General features: G+C 45.6%; 1 protein-coding gene across 2 annotated transcripts; it reads right to left on the bottom strand.

Annotated features, from left to right (window-relative positions):
• Positions 1–1,059: 1,059 nt before the first annotated feature.
• Positions 1,060–26,676, bottom strand: ANKRD13C (ankyrin repeat domain 13C). 2 transcript variants are annotated; one of them, XM_051625097.1, is made up of 13 exons: positions 26,176–26,676; positions 20,856–20,897; positions 17,232–17,336; positions 16,455–16,540; positions 14,892–14,937; positions 13,258–13,324; positions 11,930–12,074; positions 11,055–11,186; positions 9,753–9,914; positions 8,933–9,012; positions 7,323–7,421; positions 6,587–6,687; positions 1,060–5,529 (listed from the first exon to the last, which is right to left on the bottom strand). In XM_051625097.1, exons 1-13 carry the CDS (start codon positions 26,504–26,506, stop codon positions 5,399–5,401), a joined length of 1,527 nt encoding a protein of 508 aa, XP_051481057.1. In that variant the 5' UTR covers positions 26,507–26,676; the 3' UTR covers positions 1,060–5,398. The 2 variants fall into 2 exon arrangements, with proteins under 2 accessions (XP_051481057.1, XP_051481056.1); XM_051625096.1 differs by having other exon boundaries at positions 8,933–9,054.
• Positions 26,677–27,775: the final 1,099 nt, after the last annotated feature.

Below are 27,775 nucleotides of genomic sequence, written 5' to 3' on the forward strand. Positions count from 1 at the left end.
TCACCTTCCCTCAGGTCCCCAGCAGCCCAGCTGTGCCTCTGCACCTCAGCAGCAAGGTGGCCAAAAGCCTCTGAAGAGTGAGGGGCCTTCTCCTCCACCATGAAACTCAGTACTGATTTTCTTCCATTCCTGCCATATTCCTTTTGGGTGTAAATGACTCATGTTAATGAGAACAAAGTACCACAGTCCAGCTGGAAAAAGTCACTTCCTGCTATTGATGCTGGGCCATCATTGCTGGATAACTCACCCTAAGCTGAAGAATAATTCACGTCTTGCTCAGTCATACCCTCCCAGTGACCAAGCTGCCAAGTCCCTCACGAGTCTTGTCAGGCTCATTTTAAAATACTGGGTGATAGCAGAAGCCAGGCTGGTGGCCACCCACACTGTACTGGTGTGTGGGAGCAAGAAACAGGCTACAGCTGCACAGTCTTCTGAAAACTTTGGTTTTATGGTAGTATTTTAAGCACTTTCTGTAATTCCAAACATGCTTTCTCCTTACCCTTCGTATATCTGACATCTTAATAGTTAGCAAATCCTTAACTACAGAGGAATGTGCTCATTGCTGCTCTGCAAGCTCAACTTCTGATGCTGCAGGAGGACAGACAGCATTTCTAAGTAAAAAAAAAAAACACAACAAGACAAAACCATATTAAAATCTTGGTTTAGGAGATAAAACTTACACTTTTGTCATCACTGAACAGTTCAGCAAACTCAAAAGGCTGCCTTCCCTCCATCCCAAGGAACTGTTCCTCAACCTCTCCAGCTCCTTAGGGCAAGAGAAATACCAGAAGCTACTGTCCCTGTCCCTCCACCACTGCTATTCCACTGGCTATGAGACAGTCCCAATAAAACCCTGGAGCTTTCCAGAGGGTAAGGAACAGTGCTGTACTGAAAATGCAGAATTTTGTTTCAAAACTGACTACTAAACTGCCCTGGGAGAAGGTATCAGGGTGATCTTGTCCCCTGGGATGAAATCCCTGCTCAGAGGGGCATGTGGGCAGTGGGGACCCAGGAGTGCTGTGACAGGAGAGTTAAGCTCCATTCTCACATCTTGAGCAGTTTCAGAATCAAACAGCATATTTTGGTCTTTATTCTAACAAATGATACAACCAAAAATTACTTTTAGTGAAGGTAAATTAAAAACATGGACTGGACGACTACTAAAATGCAGAAATGTGACATTGTTTCCATGAAAATTACAAATCTTAAGGAAAATAAATGTGAAACGGCAGCATTACAGGAAATTTGTTAATACAGATTAAATAATGCAGTTCTCCTTGCATGAGTTACAAATCAAGAACAGATACATTTAAAAAACAGACAAGTCGCCTTGAAGATCAACTTAAGGAGGTGGGTTTCCAGCACAAATATATCCAGAGGGTTCTTCTGTAAGAAATCGCTTCAATACATAAATCAGGAATTGCAGTAAAGTGAGTACAGTGACTGGAACAGCAGCTCCTTGGAAGGAAAAAGCAAACACATTCCCTTTGCCCAAACTAAAGCAGTATTTTGGAAGACCAGTAAAACAGTTTGGTTAAGAAACAACCCTAGGAATTCTTCTGCAACAAGTTTTTAATTCAGTTTACCAAAACGAATGGCTGCCTTTTAATACTTACTTCATAAAAAACCTCGCAGCCATCAGAAAAAAACAGGTGGTGAGATCAGAAAGGATCAGTGCCCCAGGCTCTGAGCAGTGGGGTCTCCCACAGCCTGAGGCTTCCTCCTCCACACGTGTCACTCGTGCCCTGTTGTCACCTCAAAGACTCCCCGGTGTCAGTGTGCATCTTGATACACTGATTCTTGCCCAGCCTGTGCCCGCTCCCTTTGTCACCCAACACCTCAGCTGGTGTGGTTAGTTTCCCAGGTACTCCTGGAATCCAGGGTCTCTCCCTGCACTGTCCCTACACATGCACAAGGCAAATGAACAAGTCCAAGCTGACCTGCTTCCTGCTGGGCAGCAGCAAATGGGACAACCCCTGGGAAGGTGCTGTGGGCGGGTGTTCACTCTGCAAGGACCAACCCTGCCCTTCACATGGTCTGAAGGAAAAGATAAGGGGGAAAAGGAAAGATCTGCTAGATCAATCCTGACTGGAAAAGAAGGGGTATCCAAGAGCCATGTGAGCAGGAGATGGGATGTGGCACAGGGCAGTGGTACCCTCAGCACAGCTGGGGACAGCAGCTGCCTCTACACAGTATCTGTCACCCACCTGCTGTGCAGACACACCTCAACTGACACACACACACCTCCTGCCAGCACAGCCAGGCCCTGGCAAGGAGACCAATGACTAAACCACTGGTATCCATGTGAACAGTCAGCAGGACAGCCCTGCTGGTGTCACACCTCAAGCCTCTGGGTGGCTGCAGCTGCACCAAGACAAGAGTCCCTAAGATGGGGTCAGCCCAAGGACCCTGGGCTCACCAGCATTCCAGCACAGTATCCATCAGGAAACCCTGCCCCAAGCCTCCCTGTGGTGTAGGTTTCAAACCACCTCACTAGGAATGTTTCAGACAAAACACATCACCTGCAGTGGGAAGGAAACGTACCGAGAAACAGCTCAGAGGGTCGGACACCACGAGGCTGGGATAGGAACAGGGAAAAACTGAGTTGGGAAGAGCAATCCAGGTGGAATCAGACCCCTCAGCCCCACAGGAAGAGGAGCAGCAGCAGGGCATGTTCACCATGATCATGTAAAAAGACAACAGCCCACCACATCTGTATCCACTCTCCTCTGTTGACCTGCCAAACCAGAGCAAGCCTCAGTACAGCAAACCACTATAAAAAGTTTCTGCAAACCTTAAAATGTATCAAAGTCAGGAGCTGGGTAATCATGAAGGTTAAAAAACCTGTAAAATCTGCAGCCAGAGCCTGTGGAAACCACAGGAAACGTTTCCACAAACTGCAGTGGGCTTTGAGTCAGACACCTCATTTGCCACCAGAAGATGACATGGGCTGTTGTACAGGCAGCTGGAGACAAACCCTGTTCTCACGTGAGGCTACACAATAAGCTTTGTTGGTTTTTGTAAATCCCAGAATCCAGGGGCTCTGTTGCCTGAACAACACTGCTCCAGCTACGTTATGCTCCCTGTGTCAGCAAGCTCTGTGATGGGCATTTGCAATAACCAAAAATGCAAAGTAAAATGAAACACATGGCTCTTCCCTCTAGTAGCCAGAAACCAGATTTCTAACATTCACCTTGTGGAGAAACATTCTGCATTTGCTGAAGTTCCCAAGCAACTCCTGACAACACCTGCCTGGCTGCAGCTTCTCACCCAGCACAGCACCCCTTTCAGCAGTACCACACTCAACATCCCACCCTGCAAGGGCGCCTGGAAGAGGGTGAGCAGAGACCTGCTGGTGGCCCCAGTGCCAGCCAGGCCTGCCCTCCAGCACTGGCAGGGGCCTGGGTGTCTATTCCACCTGCCCTCCCGTGCTGAGGAGCTCAGCTGCTCCCCAGGAAGCGGGTGTCGGGTGCTACCTCAGATGTGAAACACTTCAGGACTTCATGATTACTCAGAAGAACAAGTTTTGTCATTCCTGATGGATGTTCCACATCTGCTGCTGATCCAGCACTTCAGCAGGAACTACAGTTCTACATTTCCCTTTGCTTCCCCCCCACAGACCTATTTTCAGGGGGATTTTGAGTTGGTCACTGCAGTGCACGGATCCCAGCCTGCAGGGTGCAACTCACTCACTTGTCAGACAAACTGTGCAGTGCTGCTGGGAGGACCAACCTCAGCCCTCTGCTCTCAGCCCCTCTGTCCTCTGATGGTGACTCACTGGGACTCTGCACAGAGGGGACACTGGCCTTCCCTAGAGCTGCCTCACCAGGGTGTGCACAGGGGTGTTCCAGATGTTGTGAAAGAACATCTGCTTCCAACCTTCATGCCCACCTGTCCTGTGCTTGACAGGTCAGTGTTGCTGCCTTATGCCAAGCCACCTCTGCTGCCCACCTGCATGGTTAGTGAGGGTGGTGACCTTCACTAAGCACAGGGATGGTTCTCCCGGGACTATTAGAAAGTTTGATACTTAACTCTATTGATTTTCAGAAAAGGTTTTACCTACAGTGCACAAAGAATATAACTTTGAAAATATTTACATTTTTGTACAATTACACCACAGCACTTGAATCTAAATTTCTTAATACAAACAAATAGCACCATTAGCCTTATGCACAAATTCTTCCTAACAAACCAAAGAGCTGGATTCTTGTCAGATTAGGAGACTGGAACCACTTGGAATGAGAATAAGCTCAAGAAGCCAAAGTACTGAAACATCTACCTGCTCAAAATATGAAGAGGAAGGAAGTGATTGTGGAGACATCCTCAGCATTTGCAACTAAGACCCTGCAAAGTGAGCCCTGTTCAGTGTGCACCACAGTTAAACATAGAAGCTCCTTCTTCCATGAAGATGTAGTGCTTGAGCCTACAGTGCTAGGAGCTCTCCACACACATCCTGTGTTTGAGGGGCTGCTGCAGACAAACACCAGGGAACCTACTGGGTGCTCAACCATTTTGGAGCAAGTGTCCTAAGTGAATGTGACAACAGAAGAAGAAAAAAGTGACCATTTCTAGCTAGTGAACCTCTGAGCATGCTCATCAACACAGCGTGATGGACATAGCTGGGACTTCCAAGCCAGGACAACAAAGAGGAGTTAAGCACAGAGCCAAGGAAGGAGGATTCCCAAAGAGCTGGGTGAAGAAGGGAAGGGTTCAGACACGGATAGCACCACCATGGACTGCACTAAGGTGCTGGAGGAGGTACCTGTTTCCCTGCAGAGCCAATGCTGTTTCTGAAGTGTATTGCAGTAGGACAATGCAACTGTTTAATGGTTACCATTTGGTTCATTCATCTACAGAAAAGGCATTCCTGCTATTATACGTTCAACTAACATTCAAATTACTGAACTATACATCATGATACATAGTTTACAATTCATGAAAACAAAGCTTGAAAGAATGTAACATGGTCATCTTAAGTATGGTGGGATGTTTGAGAGGACTAATACCCAGCTAAGACATTTCAACTTTTATGCTAATGGTCCAAGAGTGCTTTTTGTATCACCAAGAAATGTAAAAAATTTAAAAACAAATGATAGTCCTCACAGCTGTTAAGTATTCTCAGGGTCATCGAGGTGTCAGACTACCAGGCTTGCAAGACTGGATGTATAAAAGTGTGCAGGACACGTCAGGAGACTTGCTGTACATCAGGGACTAGACTAGATGCCCGTTAGAGTGAGTGTCAGTACATCAGTCATTTGATGCATGTTCCCTTTTCTTCTGGATTATTAAGTTTCTCCCTTCCTTTAGGACCCACTGCTCTCTACCTGTGGGCTGTGTGCATCCATGGGCTCGCTGTGGGACGCTGGTGGTGGCGCTCACCATGCACCTTCCAGTTGGGTTAGAGGTCAGGAAAGCGGCTGGGGTCCTCCTTGTAGTCATCAGGAATAGTGAAGATGGAGTCATCAAACTCATCGTAACGGAACTCCTGAAAAGTCACAGTGGCTGTGATGGTGGGAAACACAGGAATATCTGGAGAGGAAGCAGAATGGTACAGTGAGGAGCCAAGAAATACAGGCTTACCAATAATTACCAGCTGCTTTTCACCAGAGAGGGCAGTGCCAGGTCAAGGGGGAATAGTTTTAAACTGAAAGAGGGGAGACTTAAGTTAGACATCGGGAAGAAATTCTTCACCTAGATGGTAAGAAGGCACTGGAACAGTTTGCCCAGGGAGGCTGTGGCTGCTCCATCCCTGGCAGTGGTGAAGGGCAGGTTGGATGGGGCTTGGAGCAGCCTGGGCTGGTGGGAGGTGTCCCTGCCCATGGCAGGGGGGGTGGGAACCTGATGATCTTTAAGGTCCCTTCCAACCTTCACCATTCTATGATCTGTAACTTTAGATTTGCTAAAGACATAGAAGGTTGTTTAGAAATCCATATAATGGGAACTCAAAGCTCTTAAAAGAGGAGGTGGTTTAAAGAAAGTTATTTCAGAATACACTCAGATGCACCCTGGGTGCAGAGACAAACAGCTCAATACAACATTCAAAAAACTACTGCTATTATTAATTCAGTGGTTTTCCCTCCTTGATGCAGACTGAGGACAGGGAAACCGAAGGTGCTGTGAACACCCAGATCAGTCTGTTAAAACAGAGGACACTGGCATGAGGGTGACACAAAGGAAAAACAACCTTGTCACACGTGAGCTTCAGTTGTGCAAAGCCACATGACATGACCAGGCTTTTTAGTGCTTGCTTTAAAATCTAACCCTTTTCCAATCTGAATTGAGCTTGGACACTTAAGAGCTATCCTCAATAAAACTGGCTTGCCAGGAGCTAACTTAATGAGCTAAGCCAAAATTCAATCCTCTATAAACAGAGCTGTGCAAATATAACAGGAGCCCTCCTCCTGACCTGGGACTACATTCCTTTCAGCTGCAGATTTCCTACCTCATGTCACTCCCAGCACCTTAACTCTCTTCTCCTGAAATCTGCAGCCACACTCTCTTCCACAAGTGTTCTTTCCCAAAACTCAGCAGAAGTTCTGAATACATTGCACGAGTCAGTGCACACACTTTGTTGTAGCCCTCTTACCTAATTTCACAGGAAAGCCTGGTGGAAGCTTCATTTGAACAAATTCTCTAAGTTTGTTAAAGTGCTTGAAGGGTGCAATTACTTCTAAAACATTCAACAACCTGAAAAGGAAAACAAATTTCATAACAAGTTCTTGTTCCACAAGCTTTTCCTCCAGAAAAGAGAATAATGACCCAAAGAGCAAGGTGATTAAAAGAACTGGAAATTCACATCATGCTTCAATCTCTCTCCTTCAGTACCAGCCCCATCATGTGCAGTTCTTGGTGACCCATGTTGTATTATTGCCACAGGTGTACAAATAAACATCAAGATGGTAATTTCTTGTCCTCATTTCACACCAGACTGGAGCATTTAGTCCCACACCCCGCACAGACACAAGAGACCTGGCATGGTTCGGTATCAGTTTAGAGGACACCACTTGGTGCTAGAACTTGTTATGGGCAAAAACGTTCTACAGTTCTGCAGGACCAGGCACATCAGCATTGTGCTGAGTTACTGACACACCAGTCAAATCCCTGCTCTTATCAGCAAGATAAGCACTTGACTCCTCCAGGAACAGGCACCCCAGCACCCCGGGCTCTGATTTCACAGTTTCCTTGCTTAACAGCACGACTTCCTTTGCAGGTGTTAAACTGCCAAGTCCCACATCTGAGGATATGAAGAACCCTGCAGTTCACAACCACATGAACAGGTTTCCTACCCACAAGCACCGCTGGAGGCAGCAACGCTGACTTACGATTCAATTCCTAGGGGGAATTCCTGGCTCATCGCTATCGTGGCTTTGAAGGTTTTCTTGCTCTCTTTGCAGACCAGCTCTCTGCCCAGGTGAGGAGCTCTGCAACGGGAGAGGACAAAGTCAGCTTTTCTGTCAGTGAAGCCTTGGTTTTAAAGGAAGACAGACTCAGGTTTGAAAATGTCAGTGAAGCAAATACTTGAAAAGTAAAAGCTGTGCATGGTAAAGATGAGTCAGTAACCATCTCAATTTAGATTATTCTAAGCTCTGCTAAACTGGGAGACAAGATAAAAATATTTAGGGAAACAGCTTGAGGAAAAACGTCAATAATTCCCCATGAACATTATATTAATAAGCACTACTGAAAGACATGACAACTACCCAGAAATATATACAGCTGATTTCAGATGCTAGTTAAAGTTGTCTGTACGTGAACGAAGTATCAAGCTGAACTAGAAAAAGGTTAATTTGCTTTCAGCCTAAAATATGAAACAACTTCAGAGAAAGCAGAAAGTTACTCTATGGTCACTAGAAGGCAATGCTGGAAAACACAGGACAGAAAATTCTGTTATAGGAGAGGAACAGACAGGCTAAGAAATAAGATAACAAATCTTTTCCTCTTCTGCTTTATATTAGCTAGAAACCTGGATTTCCCATTAAACCCCCTTCAGCTAATCAGATTATTAAAGAAAGTGAAATCTTACACACATACATATTTCTGTCCTAACAGCAATGACTGCTCAAGCATAACCTATTTATTCTGCTTGAATATTCAGTCTCAAATACATTTAATAACAATTAAATCAGTTTTTAAAAAAGAATAAAGCCAAAATAGATGGATGTGCCTTTTTGGTAAGCCTGCCCTGACACACCATCACATTCCCTGGTAACACCTGACCACAGGCTAGTCTAGTGTCTCTGGAGAAAGGACTTTTATCATTGTCACTTATGTGACACACTTGGTAACTGTTTTGGTCTTTGTACAATTCAACTGCTAGAGAGCATGCAGCCCTAGAAAATAAACTCAGCTGCTTGCACCTTTAATTACTTTACAGTTACTGTAAATTAATGTCAATTATGGCTGCTGGCTACCTAGTCACACACCTAGAGGAGAGTATCTTGCAAAGAAAGATATAGCCAGTACTGGGAGATCTGTATGTCCTTGGATTCCAGCAGCATTCCTTTCTGTACACTGCCCCTACAGTCTCATTAAATCAGAAACATTTATTTTCAACATGGTGAACTGGATTGTTTATTACCATCATAAGACAAATTAATTACAGTGGTGAATTTGTCAGAAAATCTTCCTTAAAAAACAAAAGTCACATAAAGTGCACATTTTCACAGTGTTCAGTGTCAAGCCCTGGGCAGCAGGCAGACACACCCAGGCAGTATTTTTATCCCCAGCTGATGCCCTGATCCTGTTCCCATGTGCAGCACCAGCTTCCCAGCCTGCTGGAGAACACCAGACATCAAACCCAACGTTCCTAGAAACAATGAGCACCCACAAACTGGAGAACACAAAAAAACCTCCATGAGACAAGCCCACAGCCCCAGACCAATGCTCTAGAGGTGCCTATGGAAGTGAATGTCAGCAGAGCACCCACACTTACTTCCCATTCTCAGCAGATATGTACTCCTCCCAGGTGATGGTGTTGGGCGAGGGCGGGGTGAGCGACTGTCGCCGGACGGGCTGTTCAGAAAACACCCTGAGCTGGTCAGTTGGCCTTAGATTCTTTCAGAAGGTTGCCATGCAAAAGATACAACTGTACAATTCTACAAAGAACAGCAATACAGTCTACCCAGTCTGTAGCTGACACTTCACTGGCCTTTTCCATCTCCTAGTCTCCACCGAGGTATTTGGCCTCAAACTGCCTTTTCCAGAGAAGCTGGGTCCTTTAATACCTCAGTTAATCAGTTAATTCCAGGGTCTAAATGACAAGTAACAAAGCACAAGCTAATGCTGACATAAATTAATCGTTTTCAAAAGGCTGTATGTGTTCCCAGATGATGTCTGGCTCATTCTGAATAGCTCTTGATTTCATGGAGATAATAACAGGCTTAGGCCATTTTAATGAAGCTAAAGGCAAACACGATCGAAAAGAAAAGGAGAAAGGCATTCTGAATGATAAACATTTGGTCTAAAAGAAGCTAAAGTGATTTGCCACAGCCAATCCCTTCATCTTTCACTAAGAGTCAAATTAAGACTGGAATATCCAATCTAACCACAGAAATTCCTCTATGCATGCACTAATTGGGTTAGCTCATTAACGTATCACCATGACTACACTGGTAGGTCGTATTTCTTACTTTAAAATTAAGGCAATAAAAATAGAATGAAAAAATTATCTACAGATTTTGCTAAATGATTGGTGTAAAAGATAATTCTCCTATGCAAAAACTCACATCCTGAGAAGAACTACTTAAGCATACCTCAAAGTTCTGTTCCATTAAGTTGCCACCTTTACTCAGGCTCTCCATGATAGCTTTATTGCGAAGAATATCCTCCTCACTCAGGTGTTCTCTTCTTTTCCTTGACTCCAAGACAAGTCCATTCACCAAGTAGAAATCTGCCAAAAAGTTCCCTACTCTTTCCTGCACAAAAGGAATTGGACATAAATGACTCAGAGGAGAGAAATTAAAAACATTTAAATTCTTGTACATCCAAATGACTGCACTTCAGTGCAACCAGGTTACTCCAGGATGGAAATGATGTAATTTGCACAGCCAACCACAGGAAGTCTCAGTGGACAATCCCAGTAAGGTACATACAGCACAAACACAACAACTCCATCAGAAGCAGATACTACGTATCAATGGAAACTTTAAGACAGAAAAGGTTGCTCATTAGTTTAAGAGTGGCCAAGGGAAATCTGACTAAAATCTCCTCAACTGCACATTGGGTTAAAGGATCATTTACAGAATATGGATTTGGTATCCAAATGGAATAAAGTTCCAAAACAAGCTCAGAGGAAAACTTGCCATGAATGGCACAACCTGAACAGGTCAAGTGAAGACCAAAGTATGCAGACCTGGTCACAAGGCAGCCACTTCCTACTCAAAGAAGATATGATGGGGGGCATTCCGATTTTTTCACAGCTGAGAACCTGTCCCTCAGTCTGACTGGTACCAGGGAAAGGAACATCCAAAGGAAAGCACCCTGAACACTCCCAACTCCCTGCATTGCTCCCACACAGGAGAGCACAGAACCCTCACTGCACACCCTGGAATTAATTTCCAGAGACCATATATTCCCACAATAATGTAGTTTTCAGTACAACCTGTTCTCCCCCTTGCCTAACAGCACTATTTGTTATCACAGAATTCCAGGCTGGTTTGGGTTGGAAGGGACCTTAAAGCTCATCCAGTCCCACCCCCTACATGGGCAGGGACACCTCCCACCAGACCAAGTTGCTCCAAGCCCCATTCAACCTGCCCTTGGACACTTCCAGGGATGGGGCAGCCACAGTTTCTCTGGGCAACCTGGGCCAGGGTCTCACCTCCCTCACCCTATCACTAGACACCCTGGTTATCTCTCTTCCAGGCTACTTTCTCCTCCCAGGGGCAGCCCACCAAATACATTGTGGTCAGTCTAGTGACAACTGTAGGATTAGGGGAAGATTTTCCTCTGCCCTGAACATCTTATTCTTGTGCCCTCCTAAGCCCCTCATCATAAGGCTGGCTGAACTCTCCTGCCTGCAGCATTGCAGCCTGGGAGCTGGTCTCTCAGCTTACTGTTTTGTCTTCTCGGAAGAGCCATCCCGTCTGGGCACGTGTGAAGGTGATGGACTTGGTTGATAACGTTGCTGAGTAGATATCACTGCTCATCAAAATGTCAACCTCTTCCTCTGTTTCCACCTCAGATTCCTAGAAGAAAAATTCCCATTAATAATATTAATTACTTTTTCTAAATATATATATGTTTTTTTAAAAAAATAAAAAGCAATAAAACTTTTCCTTTGGAACTCTTCCCAGAGCTAGCATTTCCTGGATTTTCAAACTGCTTTATAGAAGCTCTGGCCAAATGATTAACAAATAGCTTAATCTTCAATAATTAATGCAAATAAAGCATCCACCTGGGGTTTACCCACACCCTTTCCATGGGCAAAGATCCATATGCTAAAGTGACTGGTGGTTAAAGCCACCATCACCAACTTGACTGAACACAAGGGGCCCAACGAGTCCCACCCCCACATTGTCAGGGCCACAGAAGGACTAAAGGGACACACACCAGTGGCAAGCAGGTCTGAAACTCCCCGTGGGGACACATGGATTCAGCACACTGGAAATATTAAAAGCAGCATGCATCATAGCTGAAAGCATATTTGCCTATTCAGAGGAAGGAAAGCTTTTTCCAAAAGATTCCCCTTCTAGCTTTTCCCTCCTTTAGAAGCCTGTATTCAAAAGCCCTGGTTTTCATAACAAAATGTTATGTCACCTGTACAGATTAAGCTGTGACAACTGAACAGAAAAAATCATTGGTTTGCATTTCTCTGGAGCTTGTTTGGCTCTTTGTGAGAGGCACATTTTGCTTAATAAAAGAAGTCAGACTTCTGATGGGAAGGAAAAGCCTGGGGTATTTCACACCATGCATTCAGAGAGATCTTTACCTCGTGATGTATTCGCTGGTAAACTTTTTGTTCATTGTCTAAAACTACAAAAGATTCGGAGGGAGCAGCATCACCATTAAAAATGAAGCTTAAATCCCCTCGTTGGCACTTCATGTCGGTAAAGTCTATGAGAGTTGTGTCCAGCCTGTGGAAATGCACCAACAGGTTAGAAGAAGTTAGCCACAAACACCCAGATACACTAGGAAGGCCAGTGTGCAAGCAGAAGCTTTTTTTTTTTTTAATCAAACCAAACACACTAAAGCCCATGATTTTATGGAATAGTTCGTAAGTGAAGCCTGGATGCAGAAATTTAAAAACAAGCTATTGACAAGCTTCACACTCTAGCATCTCTAACATTATAAAAACATTCCAAACTCTTCTGACAGTAACTTCACAGGAAAAGGTGAAGCCTTCTCCAGAAAGCTGCATTTCAGAAGTGCCAGCATGAGGAGCTGACAGAGCCTTTGCTGCACACTAACACCACCATCCATGGGATCAGCACTCCATTCTACAAGACACAGCCCTAACAGTATTAGGACATGACCCAAATTATGAAGAGGACTAAGAAACAGACTGATTTTTTTTTTTTTTTAATTTGACTTATTTTAGGTGCTATTTGTAATTCTTCCCCTCACCAACACAAAAGAAATGCTTCCTCTGACCTGAATAGCTAGAAGCTGGTGCCAAGGACAAAGATGTCTCCAGCAATTCATATCCATTATCACTAGAATATTCACTTTTTAACAAAGATGGTTAAAGAACCTGAATTTAATGACCACTTCAGCTCTAAGGGGTGACTGCTTCATCATCACCACATAATGGCCTTATTTCAAGAAGGAATCTGCAGCTATTTCCACTCTGCCAGTCTCATACCTCCAGTCTTATACAAGCAGAGCAGGCAGAAATGAGAAGGGAAAAAAATGGTCTCACACTCAAATTTGACCTAAGAAGTCAGTTCACACACCTAAGGCAAGAGCTTTAATAAAACAAATTTTTCTACAGATGGAATCTTCTGAATCATATGCTTGACTTTTTGTTCATTTTAAACTTTGGAATCTAAAGTAAAGGACAGAAAAGACATTTGAACCCAAGCCCTCAAACTGAGCTAGTTAAGGAGGTGAGCCTGGAGACTCCTGCAGGCACTCCACTGGCTTTGCCAAGCTGTCACATTCAGCAATTTAAAAAGAGAAACTAGATCATTCCTTTCCTATATAGACCCAACCAGTAGCATTTCTGCACAAAAGACTGACAGCTCATTTATTTGAAATTGTCTTCATTAACATGCAGGTGTTTATGACTCAGATAAGAAAGAGGGTATCAGCACTCACCTGATATTGATACCTTGTTTGTGTATTTTACATGCATCAGAAGGCAGAATTCGGGAGAGTAAAGGCACTACAGGTAGGGAGAAAGGATGCAGTTAGGACACTGAGGCTCCTCTGCAAAGTACTTCTCTTAGAACTACACACCAGCCTGACTCTTGCTGCCTTCAGCACAAACTCAGCATGCCCATTTTCCACCATCTCACCACAAATACAACTGACTAATACCAGGGTTTATTTCTATTCAGTAACTGCAAAACTGATTTGTAATTCTGCAGACTGCTTTCCGCATCAGGACATAATTTAAAATGCCCCCAGTCACATTTATTTATAAATTTGAGTAACTCTTCTTCTTCTAGCTGTTTGAAATGTTAATTGTAATATTTGATACTTTACTTACACACTGCACCAAATGAAAGCCCAGCTGCAATTAAAGCAGCACAACCTCAAGCAGAAAAAAACTCTGCAAGGCAGTAAGCTTAAAACATCAAGCAAACACGAAACCACCAGTGGAACTGAGAGTGAGTATAGTGTTACCAGATGGACAGGGAAGGCTGGAGGTGCCCTTATTCTAAAAAGGACAGTTTACTTTACAGCAGCAAAACCAGTTCCACACAATGACATTTCAACACTTTCTTGGAATGAACTTCAAAGAAATAAGACCACCTGTAAAATTCAATTTGCCTCGGGGACCAATATTGAGACAGAAGCACTGCCCAGAGCGTCTTTCTGCCTTCCAGAAAGAGAAAATATAGAAAAAACTAAATAATGCAAAGAGAGGCAGAGTGAGGCTCCTGGAGAAGAAGACCCCTAGAAGTTGGCTTCACCTCTGACAGCATTTTATGTCTGCCTGCCCCAGCACACTGAGCAGGTCAGGCTGCAGGCTCCTCATTAAGCACTGTCCTTACTCCATGCCTAGCTCTGCTCTCCCTTTAATGCTGACTCTTTCATGAAGAAGTCCACTTGTGAAATGTGCAGCACACAGCAGGCACCTAGAAAAACGAGGTGCTTGTCCCATATCTGCTGAACATTTGATGGCAGCCTGGCTGCTCATTCCTCCTATGAACACTGGAAGAGGGACACAGTGCAGCAAATACTTAGACTATGCCTGCTTGAAAGTACATAAAATAACTAAGTTTAATTTCAACCAGTAACATAAGGTATCACTTCCCAGATTTTGACCTTATTCTGCAGATAAAGGAGGTGGAAACTGAGATAACATTACACAGTCCCACAAACGACACACAGAGGTGAAGCTGGGGGCTGAAGAACCTACAGTTGCACTTCACTGCCTGTCTCCATCCAGAGTACAGGCTGAAATCCAGGAAATCAATGCCCCAAGTCCAGTCACTCCACTAAACTGTCCAAACCACTGCTCTACAGACAAGTTAATATTTTACTCTTCTAATCATCAACATCTTAAAGTAAACAACAGCTTCCCCCCCATATTGTGTCACTGGATTATAGAACTGAATTCAGCTCCAAAAATGAACAAGCAAGAATAATTCAGCAAAAGAGCTGCCTGTCTTTTCTTTAAAGCTGAGATCTTGAGAACTGGATCGTGAACTTTCCAACATGCAAACCAGGGGGGAACTTAAGTTTGAGAGAAAACAGTGATTATATTACATACAATTGCTTACCCCAACTTTGAAAATCCCAGTGAAGCTCTAGATAGAAGTCACCTAGCTGAGATGAAAAGAAGACATGAACAAGCTTTAGTCTCAATAACAACTGTCAAATTTGCTGAAAGACAGGCAGAAGTTGTGTTTTGCCAAGAAAACTTTCTCTAACATTAGTATTTGAATTTATACTCAACTTAAATGCTTCTGAAGCTTTAACTAGAGTAGAATCAATAACAATAAAAATTATGCAACTCATTTGAACTACTCATTTTTAATGAATTTTTTAAAATAACAATTCACACAGCAATTAAGCTGTGGATTGTAAAATAGTTATTACAATGTGTGCTGGAAATAAGATGTACGGAGCTCTCTGCTTGCTTTGATCGATCTCATCCAACCCCACGGAATTACATGTTGTGGCTTAAATCAATGAGTCAGGTTCCAGCGAGGAGCATTCACACACACAAATTACAATTTGCCTTCCGGAAATACGCTTAAGTCATCCTATAAAAATTCCTCTACCTCCATAAACACATGCCGGGCAACTCCTTTAGCCTGTATGCAAAGCAAAAGCAAAATGAGGGGTGCCTTGACTGAAATGAGCAAATGCTGGTAAGACACTGAGGCAGCCACATGCTTCCACTCCACACAAGAAGATGACGACTCAACTCTAGATCAGCAGTTGCACCAGGAGTAAGGATTCACAGAGCTGTTTTAGTGAGGGTGGGTCTGCCTTCTGCTTGTGGATTTGCCTTCTGCTTGCGGATCTGCCTTCTGCTTGCTCTGACACAGATCCTGAAAGCTTTTCACTTCTAGACAGGCAGCAAGCTGGGTTTTCTCTTGGATCAATGACAAAGGCAGGAACATTGGGCAGAGCGTACTCATGGAGTGTATCACTGACACACTTGAGCTCAACTTTTCAGATCTTTGGTTTAATTAAGATAAACAGTTGGTCTTCTACAAACCCATTCCCATTTTACCACTTGACTAGGCAGGAGAAGCTCACTCCACCTAGAGGGACATAAACACCTGCGTTTTATGAGCACAGTTTTAGCACACTAGCTGCAGTCTGAAACAGGGGAAGCTGAGCTTTTCTTCTTGGCTTCCCTGAACTCAGGAATGTTTCACTGTGCTCAAGAAGAACTGGCTGCTGCATGTAGAGTGAGAATGAAACCAAAAGTCTCTTTCATTACTAAGCAAGAAAAGCATTCATGACTGGTGATTAAAAAAAAAAAGTAAATTATTCACAGAGGCCAAGGAACTGAAGTCTTAAAAATCTAAAGAAATAAACACAGATTAAAGATACAGGTTTTAAGTTTTAGACTGCAAAGACAGCTAGCAGCTCTGCCTTACATTAACCTTGCTATTTGAATTTCTAGGAGTTGAGAAAGAAGTATCTTGAAAACCCACTTAATTCTGTGACCCCTTAAAATGAACACTGTAAGCCAGGATTGCTATTAAGGGCAAGAGAGATTTGTAAAAGCAAGTCAAGAAGAGTTTGCCAGAGCATCCATCCTAAGAACATAACCCACTGCTTTCCATCATCAGCTGGTTTTGTCACCACAACTGCCTTGAACTTACCTCTTTCAGGGCTTTTAGTAATCGAGGTCGCTTTTCTTCAACACTTTCCCTGGACTGCTGTTTAAGCTTCCTTAGGAGTGCTGTAACTGAACAGAAACAGACTGTGAGGTACATCTAGTCTGTTTGGTAATTATGTGTTAGTGTCATTATTTGACATCTTACCAAAAAACCAAACAATCCAAACATTTCATCAGACTTTGGGGAAACTGACTTCAAGCCTGCCTTGATGACAACAGGAAGAAAAGCCTCAATGATTGTTTGTAATATAAAGCACAGTCCTGTCAAGGACTTTAACATGTGTGCTGGTAAACATGTGGGCACAGGTGTATATTACTGAACATGAGCCTATAGATGGCATAACAGCTGCTCCCACTGAGAAAATTATTTAATAGTGAGGAGCTGACATGCAGAATGCTGTTAGTGTATTGCAAACTAGTGGAGGCAGTTCTAAGGAGATGATCCCATACAGCTAAAATCCATTCTGACCTTCTAACTCTAATATGAAATACAGAATCCTAGTTCATAGCTTTTACAGCCACTTCAGGCAAAACCTTTATTTAACATTATGTACTCTCATGGCATTTCTTTCTTATTGAGGAAATGGACACGTGTAGATCTTGTCATATCGCATTTAGATATAAAAAGTTCAGCTGATTAAGATCAACTCTTCAGAGAACTAAAATAGGAGCATTAAAAAACCCCTAGCTTGAAAACCTTTGTTTTCTTTTACTGAATGAAGCCTCATTTTCTGATTAATTGGGAAGCAGGGGTTCTTACTCATTTGCCTGTCTCCATAGCTGATGGCTTCTGCAAGAGGGCTCCATCCCTGAGCATTTTTCACCTTTACGGGAGCATTATGGGCTAAAAGCAAGTGGGCACATTCTGCAACAAAACAGGAATAGTTATTTGCAGTAAACATCAAGGATGTAACAATATGATTCACTGTAAAGGACACAATAATAAAGCAATAGTAGATACTGAATACATTAAACAGTTTCTCACAATACATACCTAGATTCTGACTCAAACTTTAATAAAAAACCAAAACATTTATGTGAAGAACTCAGAGCACTTCCCTGCTGGATACTAGCACTAAAAACAGCTGGTGATCAACACAACCTCTGAAGAGATGTCCCTTCTGCTTCTTACAAAGCTGTGTGTGCATATGGGCGCACACGACTACTTAACAAATATTTTTAAAACACTGCACCAGGTCTCTGCTTAATGCACGTACCAAGACACGCTCTGTGTGGAAAGTTCTGCATGTTTTTCCTCCCTCTCAACCCCCTTTGCCCAAAGGTCAACAATGAACTGATTTGCTCATGAAACATGCATGAGGGCATGTTGAGGGCAACCCCTGAGAGCCCTGCATGCAGGGGGGCAGAGGAAGCTGTGGCACTAACACACCCCTACGTGCTGCAACACCGTGTGGCAACCTGGCATCTGAAGTGGGCAAAGGAGCACACTGACCTGGGGAAGCCCCAGAGCACGTTAACAACCAGCTGTACAGCCAGGAACAGGAATAGTGGGACTGACAACAAAGATACCTGGAGGACAACAGAGCACTCCTGGGGCTGTGCTCCACGTGATACACGTCCCCTCACCAGCACCTGCAGGCAGCGGTATCTTCCCTGCCATCCAGCAGGCACACTGTGCCCACACAGCAGTGCTAACACCTCAGCAAAGCTCAACTGGCATTGCTTTTTCTGTCTGTGCTAAAAGGTGATGGTGGAATGATGAATAGTGCTTAAAACAGAGGAGAGAAGAAAGCTTTCAGTGCTTCCCTGTTTGGAATAAGCTGTCCTGGTTTGAAACGGTTCTCCCATTTCTCACTAAGAAGTTTCCCTACCGCATCTCATTAAAATCAACCTGACCCACCTGCAAATGATAGAGCAGCACCAAGCCAGAGCTGTGGCCTGAAGAAATGTCTCATTACAAATAGGATGGGCAGGCATGACAGATAGAGGAACTTCTTAGATTATTCTCCTACTACAGGTGTTACAGGAAACTGTACGAGTCATGCCAGATGCAACAACCATGAGTCACTGGCAAGGACAGTGTTTGGAAAGGAAGAGATACCTCACTGGTGAATATAGTCTTTGGTGGTAAACAAACAAAAGCCCTGACTACTTTGTCAGCAAACACAGAGAAGTATTTTTATGGTTGCTTAAATATAGTGCCCAACACAGCACGAACACTGCAGTAAGCAGGCACCCAAGCTTGCACTTCCCAGCCAGATCACATTTCCAGTTAAACAAACAGGATGTAAATTCACCCTGCACTTCCGAAAAGCCTGGCTACAGGGCTGCTGTCTGCAGCTGCAGAGCCTGTGTGCATCTCCTGAGAGACAGAAAAGCTGCTTTTGGTACCAACCAGACAGACCACCAGGGCAGGAGAGGGCCTGGGGCTCTTGGTGGGCCAACAACTACAAAGGAGCCAGAGGAGAAACAGTGAAACCAGAGCTGGTGCTGGGTGTTGTGCACAGAGCCCTGCTCTAGGTGGGCCAGGCAGAGGCCCACCACGCACACCCTCCAGGATTTGGGGCTTCACACACAGGAAGACTGACTGTATGGAAAGAAGCCAAGAGGTGACCTGCACACTGACATCTAAAGCATGTTGCCAACAAGAAAAGGAGTAGAGGGAAGAAATGCCTCTGCTCACTGGCCTATGCAGGAAGGTAACTCATTCAGGGAACCTGTCAGCACTGAATAGATTGCTTTTTATCCTAGAGCTGAAACATAAAATAACCAAAGATTAAGGGAGACTTAGAACAAATATTCAACCATCTGAATTGAAGTTGATGAACTCTTTTCTATCGGTGCTATCAGAAGAAGCACCTTTGATCCAAATTGTTTGTATTTATTAATGCAGTATGATACTGTTGTAGCTATATGGAAAGTGAAAAATGCCTTATTTAAGGCTGAGAAATTACAGAAAGGCTTCTGCCTCTGACTCCTTCTGCTGTTCCTAAGCCTCTAGTCTAGGACTCACTGGAAAACAGCAGTTCTCATAAAGCACCATTTTTCACAAGTTGAAAACAACTCCTATTTGACTTCCAACAGGCAGGCACTTATAGAACATATCTGCCTCACTGCTGTCTCAAAAAGGTTTTGCAGACCTTTTTTTAATTTTCTTCCTTTTAAAAATGTATTTAAAAATTATCCCACACTACCTCAATATTGGCAGATTCCAGCCACCTCTCTCTTCCTCCTTCAAAATTACTTCCCACTCTAACATCCAATTATCTTTGATCACTTCATAGGTTATTACCAAAACATCCTAAGACAACTTCCTGCATTTCCTGCATTCCCCTCTCCCAGTCTGCCAGGTGTTTTGGGCCACAGCAGCTCTTCCATGGAGCAGAGTCACACACCAGGCACAGGGCTCACACAGCTGAATGACACCGAGCCAGCCTGGCTTCAGCAGTGAGAAAGAACTGCACTGTCACAGAGACTGAACAATCAGACTTCAGATCTCTTCCCAGTCTTGAAACACATCTACACTTTCTACCTGAAGTAGAAAAGTAAATCCTGTGCCTTGGAAATCTGCTGTAAAGATATCCAAAGGGTAACTGGAGAGATGAGAGCCATGGTGGATGGACAGGCTGTGTCCTGTGCCCCACAGGGCACCCCAGACAGCAGAGGGAACGGCCAGGCAGCAGGTCAGGAACTGGAATCAAGTGAGTGAAGGAGTATGCAAAAAGCAGGTGAGAGATGACATTTCCACTCGGGCATTTTATTCCAGAGGATGTTATTCTGACGCACTTCACTGGGAAAAAGCTAAACAGGGTTGTACAACAGCTCTAGTGAGCAGAGCAGCAGCAGGCAGTGACACCAACAACCAGGGAAGTGTTGACTAAGAGAAAGGGCATTGTCAGGCACACTGAAAATAATGTTCCTGCTGTACCATGAATTAATTGCACATTAAAACAGGGATCTGCCTGAATTAAGTCCCCTGCCTGCACACACGGAGCAGAGCCCCTGCTCCAGCTGCCTGGACACCAGCAGGGAGGCAGGCATGCACATGCTTGCCTCGCCTGCTCCCAGTTGTTTCCCAGCCTCCTGTGACTCTCCACATTTTCCAATTCCCCTCTAACTGCAGAAAGAGAGGGGCTGGGTCCACCCACTCTTCTTCTTCTAGGCTCACAAGGAGTCCAACTGCTCCAGCTCCTTCCCACCCCACTCACTACACTACCTAGCTCCTTGGTTTGGGAGCTAGGTAGCTCCCAGCTTTTCTCCTCTAAAGCTGCACTTTCTTTTCAGAAAACCTCAGCTTTGAGCTCACTTGAAACACAAGATCCTTTTCAGGAAAACTGACAAAAAAAAATAAATCTTTTTTGCCTTTTGGCCCTAAATCTTCGGGATAATTTATAGGATAACAAAATTGATGGGTTTTACCTACCTTTATGTCCCAACATCACAGCAAGGTGTAACGGAGTGTTTCCTAAAACAAACAGAAATAGAAAAATACATTAGATCGAAAGTAATAGAATCTATTGTCACTCCTTCAAGTGTTTGCACACCCAACTCAGACACTGTGTTAACAAACTTCAGTTACATGGCCTGACCAAGGAACACTCTACAATACGCCACAGCAGTTACATTTTTGTAGGCAAGCATTTGGATTACACTTCTTAAAATATATCTGAGACATATTTCATCAACCAAGAGAGTCTATTTTGTCTTGAAACTAACTGCAGTCAAAAACATACAACTGTACCTTCAAGAAAGACATAAGCCAAACTTCCATACTTATCATGGTCTGAAAAGTCTGGTGTTTTACAAAGAATGACGTATCTAGGTTAAAAGCTGCTTGAATTACACTGATTAATATTTTAAGAGTCCATTCTATTAATCTTTCAGGGATATAGTACAAAATTTTTACTAATACTTCATAATTTGTACAATACTGTAATACTAACTTCACAACAAAAAAGCCTTTTGGTTGCTTAATGCCTTTTTTCCAAAGAAAGCTTCTGAGATTATTAGCAGACATTGCAAACAAGACCCTGTTTTCCTGGCTGTGCATCTGACACATTTTGTGCTTCTGTTGTTAAATGTGCTCTATAACATTGAGTTGTTTTTCTGAATTAATGCTGCTACCAGAATTCTGCTGCATTTTATTTCTGTAGCTTAAGGCCACAAAATTCTTCCAGCCAAATGAATTACTCTGTTCATCTGTGCAGACGCTTTCTTAGTGACATTTAACATAACCCCAGATTTCTTTTGTGACTGCAACAAAGGCACGTGGTTTCAGGGACACTTCACAGCACCACGTTAGCAACAGCACTTGGTGCATGCCAGGGGTGATGCACTGCACATCTGGAAGGTGCCAGTGGAGCAGGGACAGGCTGCCACAGATGCTGCCAGCACACTGCAGTGTGGTAACACCTTGGACTGAGACAGGCAGGTCCAGGCAGGGTTTCTCTGTGGTTTTCAATGAGCTATTCAACATGTAGAACAAATTGTTCTTGCAGGTCACTAGCAGCATCACAGCTACATCCTAGCTCATTATGCACACTCTAGCTAAGCCAAATCTTCTATTAATAGATTTTGTAACATCTGTAAGCCAAAAGAATACTGGATGCAGCTATTCTTTGTTAAGGGACTGAACTAACAATGTCAGTGAGGAACAAACCAGAGAATGAGCCAGACCATGTACCAAGAAAATTCAAATTATGCAAACCAGGGGTAAACATCCTCCTCACCTTATCAAGCACTTTCATGGGATAGAGACACACATATACATATAGTGCTACACAAGTTCTCTCTTGCATCAGTAAACACTAACATCGAAAACAACACCCTACCCTTCAAGAGGTGAATAAAACAGAGCCAGACAGCTCCAGCAGCTCTGACAGTGGGTCTAATGGCAAGAAGCACCACGAGGAAAGCTAACCAGGCCCCTGACAGCCTTCCTGAGAACTCTGCTGGATTTCATTCAGCTGATAAGCAGAAAGTGCAGTTGTGTGATAACACACATCATTTCAAAACTCCTCTGGACAAGGTTCTGAGCAACCTTATCGAACTCCAGTGTTACCTCTGCTTTGAGCAGGAGGTTGGACCAGGTCACCTCCAGAGAGCTCTTCCAGAAAAGACTTTCCTTTGACTCAGTGATCGTCTTCACACCAAGAAGCAGGCAACTCAAAAATCAGATAGGAAACTTGGTCACAGCAGACCAGGGTCAGAGAAAGAGGAGCCTGCAGAAAAAGTTCCAATAAAGCACAGAAACTAGAATCTATCTATTCCAGGAGAAAAAAAATAAAAAGCTCCTTATGAGGAAGCTGAAAAGAGGCAGTAACCTTCTGCTTGCTGGTCTTTGGCCAGTAGGATCCCGACAAGGAAGAGGCTAAGCTTTAACAGACATCAGTGAGATAAGAGGTTTGCTGCTGTGCCAAAGGGAGAGGAGCCATGCTCTCAGGTCAGCCAGGAAGCACCTTCAGTCAGCACCTCAGTGATCTCATGTACAACTTTATTCCATCAAAATTTCACTGCTGCTTTACAAAAGTACCTGCCTGACACCCTTCCCAAGGGAAACAGTCTCAGTTCTCAAGACCTGACACACAACACTAGCTTTGGTACATTCACAAACCAAGCCTGGAACAACATTTTGCACAGCTCCATCACTAAACATCCCTCTTAAGAGCTGATAAGCCTGGGGAGGTGCTGACACTGTCTGGGACAGCAGCTGCTCCATCAGCAGCAAAGGTAACCCTGACTTACCAACCAGCCACCCAAACTAGGAAAGGCTGAATGTCACAAAATGAAGAAATTGTGTAAACCCAAGCCCAGCAGCTGCTGACAGAGCCACACTATCGTGCTCTTGCTAGTATTTGGATGAAAGAAGTCCCAGACTGATACATTAATTAGTGCCAGTATTTACAGGGCTCCAAGGGAACTGCTCCACTGGAATTCTATCGCTCTGCAACCTCAAGGTCCACCAACTGACCCTACAACACAACTTATGCTGAGTTGCTTAAGCATGGCAGGAACAGCTGTGGCTCCTCTACAGCATTCACTATCCACTGCAGCCAGAGTAATTCTAGGTCAAATTAGTCTGATGAAAAAAAAAGGGGTGAATTTAAACACTAATCAGTTTTTTCCTCGCTGGCACACAGTGCAGCTGGGCACTTCTGCCAGGATGGGAGAAGGCAGTTTCCTTTCGCTCAGTTGCATGGATGGTTTTAACAGCGTGAGGTTTTACATGAACCACAGCACAAGCCACGGCTGTAATCATTAGATTCCATGAAAACAAGGAGCTTTACAGGAGACAGTTGCTGAAGAGAGAGAGAGAAGGGTGCAAATACACAACTATGTCCTTTACCTACGTAAGAGAGCAGTAATAAAGAGGGCACTGTAAATAATTAAGTGCCTGACATGCAGTTCAGATGACTGCAATGCAATTTAATCATAATGATAATGTGTTTGATGGGATCATTTCTAGACACCGACTAGAACATGAGTGGGCACATACTTGAACAGCTGCAATCAGATTAATTCTCTTTTGGCAACAGCTTGATTCACCACATAAACAAACCTCACGTTTCCCTTCCCTTTAGTGACAACTTCCTACAGCTTTGGGAAAGGGGCACACACACTCCCCTCCCCGAGTCCCAGAGCCTACAGGGCCTCATTCCAAGACAGCAGCGATACAACAGTGCCTGAATTCCTGCCCATGTCCATCCAGGGCACACAAACAAGACCTGTTTGCACATAACACACAGCACTTGCCCACACGTGCGTGCATCTGCAGTGGTTAGCCTTCAGGAGGCACCTGGCACACCTACAAGGAAGCTGAGTGTTTTCCAAGAGCAACTCAGCAAGCGGATGTCTGTCCTAGAATGTTTTTATTCTGAACATGTTGAAGCTCTTAAATGCATCTGATAGTAAAAAATTGTAATCTAACAGGTATACACGCAAGCTTCTCCCAAGCAGCTCGTGGTTTCTGCAGTCAGGACACCGGCCTCCTGACAGGGAATGCTGTCTGAGGTCCAGCTAGAGGGAAGCTGTGCTCAAAGTACAGAGACAGCCAGCAGTTCCTTTATCAGAACACCAAGAGTTTATCATTCTGCAGGACTTGGCTTTTCAACCACACACTAAAAATGGGAGGGAATTATAAACACTGTTACTAGAAGTTATTTCTGCCCTCTGTCACTTCCTAAAACATGCACTAGGAGAATTCTTCTGGCTTATTTCTGAGTATAATTGTAAACTGAAGCTATCTAACCCAAATAACTCACAATTCAAATATGTAAACAAGCGACAGGTGGATTCAGGCAGAACGAAAACAATAACAAGGAAACATTAGTCAGGCCTCTGGTATGTCAAGACATTGAGAGTTTTGTTGTTGGGGTTTTTTTTAAATACTTAGTAGCAAAGGAATGCTCAAAGAAAAGAAATGAGACAGAAATCTCCAAAGAGCTCCTACTGTAAACAGCACTGAGAAAGCAGAAAGGGGTTCACCTAAAATACATATACATGTATGTGTGTGTCCACATGCATTTAAAAAAAGATGGTACCAATGCTGGTGACACACAATGATGACAGTGCAGCAAAGATGGATCTGGAAGTTCCTTCAAAGTAAAGATACTAAGCTTAAGATGATGAGCTATTTGATGAGGAACTGGAGGAGGTGCAGGGGAGAAGTCAGCAGAAGGAATACACCAAGTGAGAAAATTCCTTCCAGAGTCTGTTGCTTTCACTCTACCAGTATTAGCTGCAAGGTTTGGAATTAAGAGGACAGGATAAACACATCTGTAGCTACACTGGTAACAACATACCTAGAGAAACAGAAATGCTCCTCCCTGTCTTGACTGAGAAAACTGGGCTATAGTATTACTCCTCGTGCATCTTTCAGAGTGCCTGATCTTACTGGGGACACGGCTTCTCACTTCCCAGGACATTATTCTTCCCATTGTACCAAGCCCAACAGCTGCTCTGCCTCAGTGCTCCTTGTTATTTTACACAGCACAATTAAGTAAAACAAAGGGAACATTTATGTCTCAACCAGAAAAGACAATCTAACTGTGCCCTTTAATCACAACTTCTCCAGGCCCCACACAGGGTATAACTCAGCAGCCTCAGACCATGTTACTCTTGAAACAGGTAGAAGATGTAGAGATGACAGCTAACCTGAAACTTCAGCTGACTTGACAGGCCGATTTATTTTTTTAACAACGTGATATGTTCCCCAAATATTATTTTAAGATGCCCTAGAAAGATTTAAAACACGTATGCACCACAGAGTACCACGAGGAGGATCACGTTTCTGCCTCTGCAACTGCCACTCCGGTGCCTAGAGCCGCCTCACAGAGCACAACAGCCTGGTTCTCTTAACTCCCAAAACTAAACAACTTTTGAAAAGAGTTTTGGTTTGTTTTTTTTTTTTTCAGCCGGCAGAGAAATCAAAGAGGCTTCCACCAACAGAGCCGCCCCTGAGCGCGCCCGTCACCTCGGGCAGCAAGGAGGAAACACTCGCCTTACAAACACGTTTCTTTTCCGGCCGACGCGGGTTTTCCAGAGGCGAGGGGGCTGTGCCAGCCCCGCGCTGCTGCGGGAGCCGCCACCGGCTCCCTCCTGCCTCCAGGGCCCTCCAGCCGCGCTGCCCCCGGCCTCCCCCCGGCCTCCCCCCGCCAGCCCCGGCCCGCGGGACCCGCCGGGGCTCGGCCCCCCGGGCCGGGCGGAGCGGGGAGAGGCCGCCGGCCCCGCCTGCCCGCGCTCACCGTGGCTGTCCTTCTGGCCGATGCCCTGGGTGCGGATGAGCGCCGAGAGCCGCCGCACGTCCCCCCTGAAGACGCACTCGTGGACGGGGAAGTGCGGGGGGCAGGGGTCGGGCGGGCCGGGCGCCGGGCCCCCCTTCAGCGGCAGCCGGTGGTGGTTGCTGAAGACGCGGTGGCCGCCGGCCCGCCCGCCCTTGCCGCTGCTGCCTCGGCCCCCGGTGAAGATGCCTCCGGGAGCGGCGGCCGCTTCCTCCTCGCCGGGCGCCAGCAGGTCCCCGTCCTCCTTGCTGGGCTTGTGGTCCCTGCGCAGCGAGCGCAGCTTCTCTCCGGTCATCGCCAGCGGCGGCCCCGCGGGCGGCGGGGCCCCGCCGGGAAGAGTGTCCGCAGCCGGAGGGGTCGGTGCGCTCAGAGCCGCGGCGGCATCGCCCGCAGCGCCCGCAGCCGCCCGCCCGCCCGCGGGCCGCTCAGCAGCCCGGCGCCGCCGCCATCTTGGCCGCCTGCTCCCGCGAGAGGCGCCGGGCGAGACTTCCCGGCGCGCCGCGAGACCGGGCGGGAAAGGGCGGGAGGGGCGGGAGCGGGAGGGCCCTGCGGGGGGGAGCGGGAGGGACCGGGGAGGGCGGGACCGGGCAGGGCAGGACCGGGCAGCGCCCGCGGGCGGCCCCTGGCGGGGCCCGGGGCCCGTCCGTGTCCGGGTGGCTGCGCTGGCCCCTCGGGCTCGGGGGGGACTCGCGCACGCGGCGGTGGCTCAGGCGCGGCCTTGTGTGCGGGTTGGTGGCGGCGGGACAAGGGGCGGTGGGTCTGTGCTGAAGGGGGTAAATGTGGGCTGGACTTGAGGAGGAAGTTCTGGGCTCTGAGGAGGGGGGGGAGAGCCTGGCCCCGGCTGCCCAGAGAAGCTGTGGCTGCCCCATCCCTGGCAGTGTTGAAGGGCAGGTTGGATGGGGCTTGGAGCAGCCTGGGCTGGTGGGAGGTGTCCCTGCCCATGCAGGGGGTTGGATCCAGATGGTCTTGAAGGTCCCTTGCAACCCAAACTGTTCTGTGATTCTTTGATTTCTAGGGAAACAGCTGCTTCTTGCATCAGCAGGAAGGGCCTGCCTCTGCCTCACAGGTACAGGGAATACCGTGTGGGCAGCTTGGCATTCTTCCCTGGAGTCACTGCAATCCACAGAGGGCTGTGCCTGCCTGCAGACCTTGCATCCCAGATTCCCGGACTGTTGCAGCTGCTACAGCAGAGGCTCTGCCTGTTGGGAGGTGCTCCTGGCTACCCAGGTGTACCTCAGCCTGCCGAGGGAGAGAAGCACCATCTCCTTTGCTTCTATGGTGAGGGAAGGTCCCAGGTTCTCAGTCCGTTGCTGTGATGACTCCTATGGATTGCTCTGGGCTCCCTTTGCAAAGTGGCAAGGTGGATCCAGGAGTGTCTTGGCTCGAGGTTGAGTTACACAACTGCAGAGGTGACTGTGCTCCATACACTGCTGCATGCCAGGGGTGTAAGCAAACCACACAACAGTGAAATCATTGAGATGAGCCAATTCCCCTCATTTGCTATGAGGACACAGGCACTGGGTTTCTTCCCGGGTCACAACACGTCAAAGGATTTCTCAGATGA

This window comes from Apus apus, chromosome 7, assembly GCF_020740795.1.
Source record: "Apus apus isolate bApuApu2 chromosome 7, bApuApu2.pri.cur, whole genome shotgun sequence".
Lineage (NCBI taxonomy): Eukaryota > Metazoa > Chordata > Aves > Apodiformes > Apodidae > Apus > Apus apus.

Excerpts from the sequence above, each read along its gene's own strand:
- ANKRD13C (XM_051625096.1), bottom strand. The coding sequence starts at position 26,506 with ATGACCGGAGAGAAGCTGCGCTCGCTGCGCAGGGACCACAAGCCCAGC. Across the intron at positions 16,541-17,231 it reads CTATGGAGACAGGCAAATGA|TTACAGCACTCCTAAGGAAG; the intron begins GTAAGAACCCCT and ends GTTTCTGTTCAG. Across the intron at positions 11,187-11,929 it reads ACCAGCGAATACATCACGAG|GAATCTGAGGTGGAAACAGA; the intron begins GTAAAGATCTCT and ends TTTTTCTTCTAG.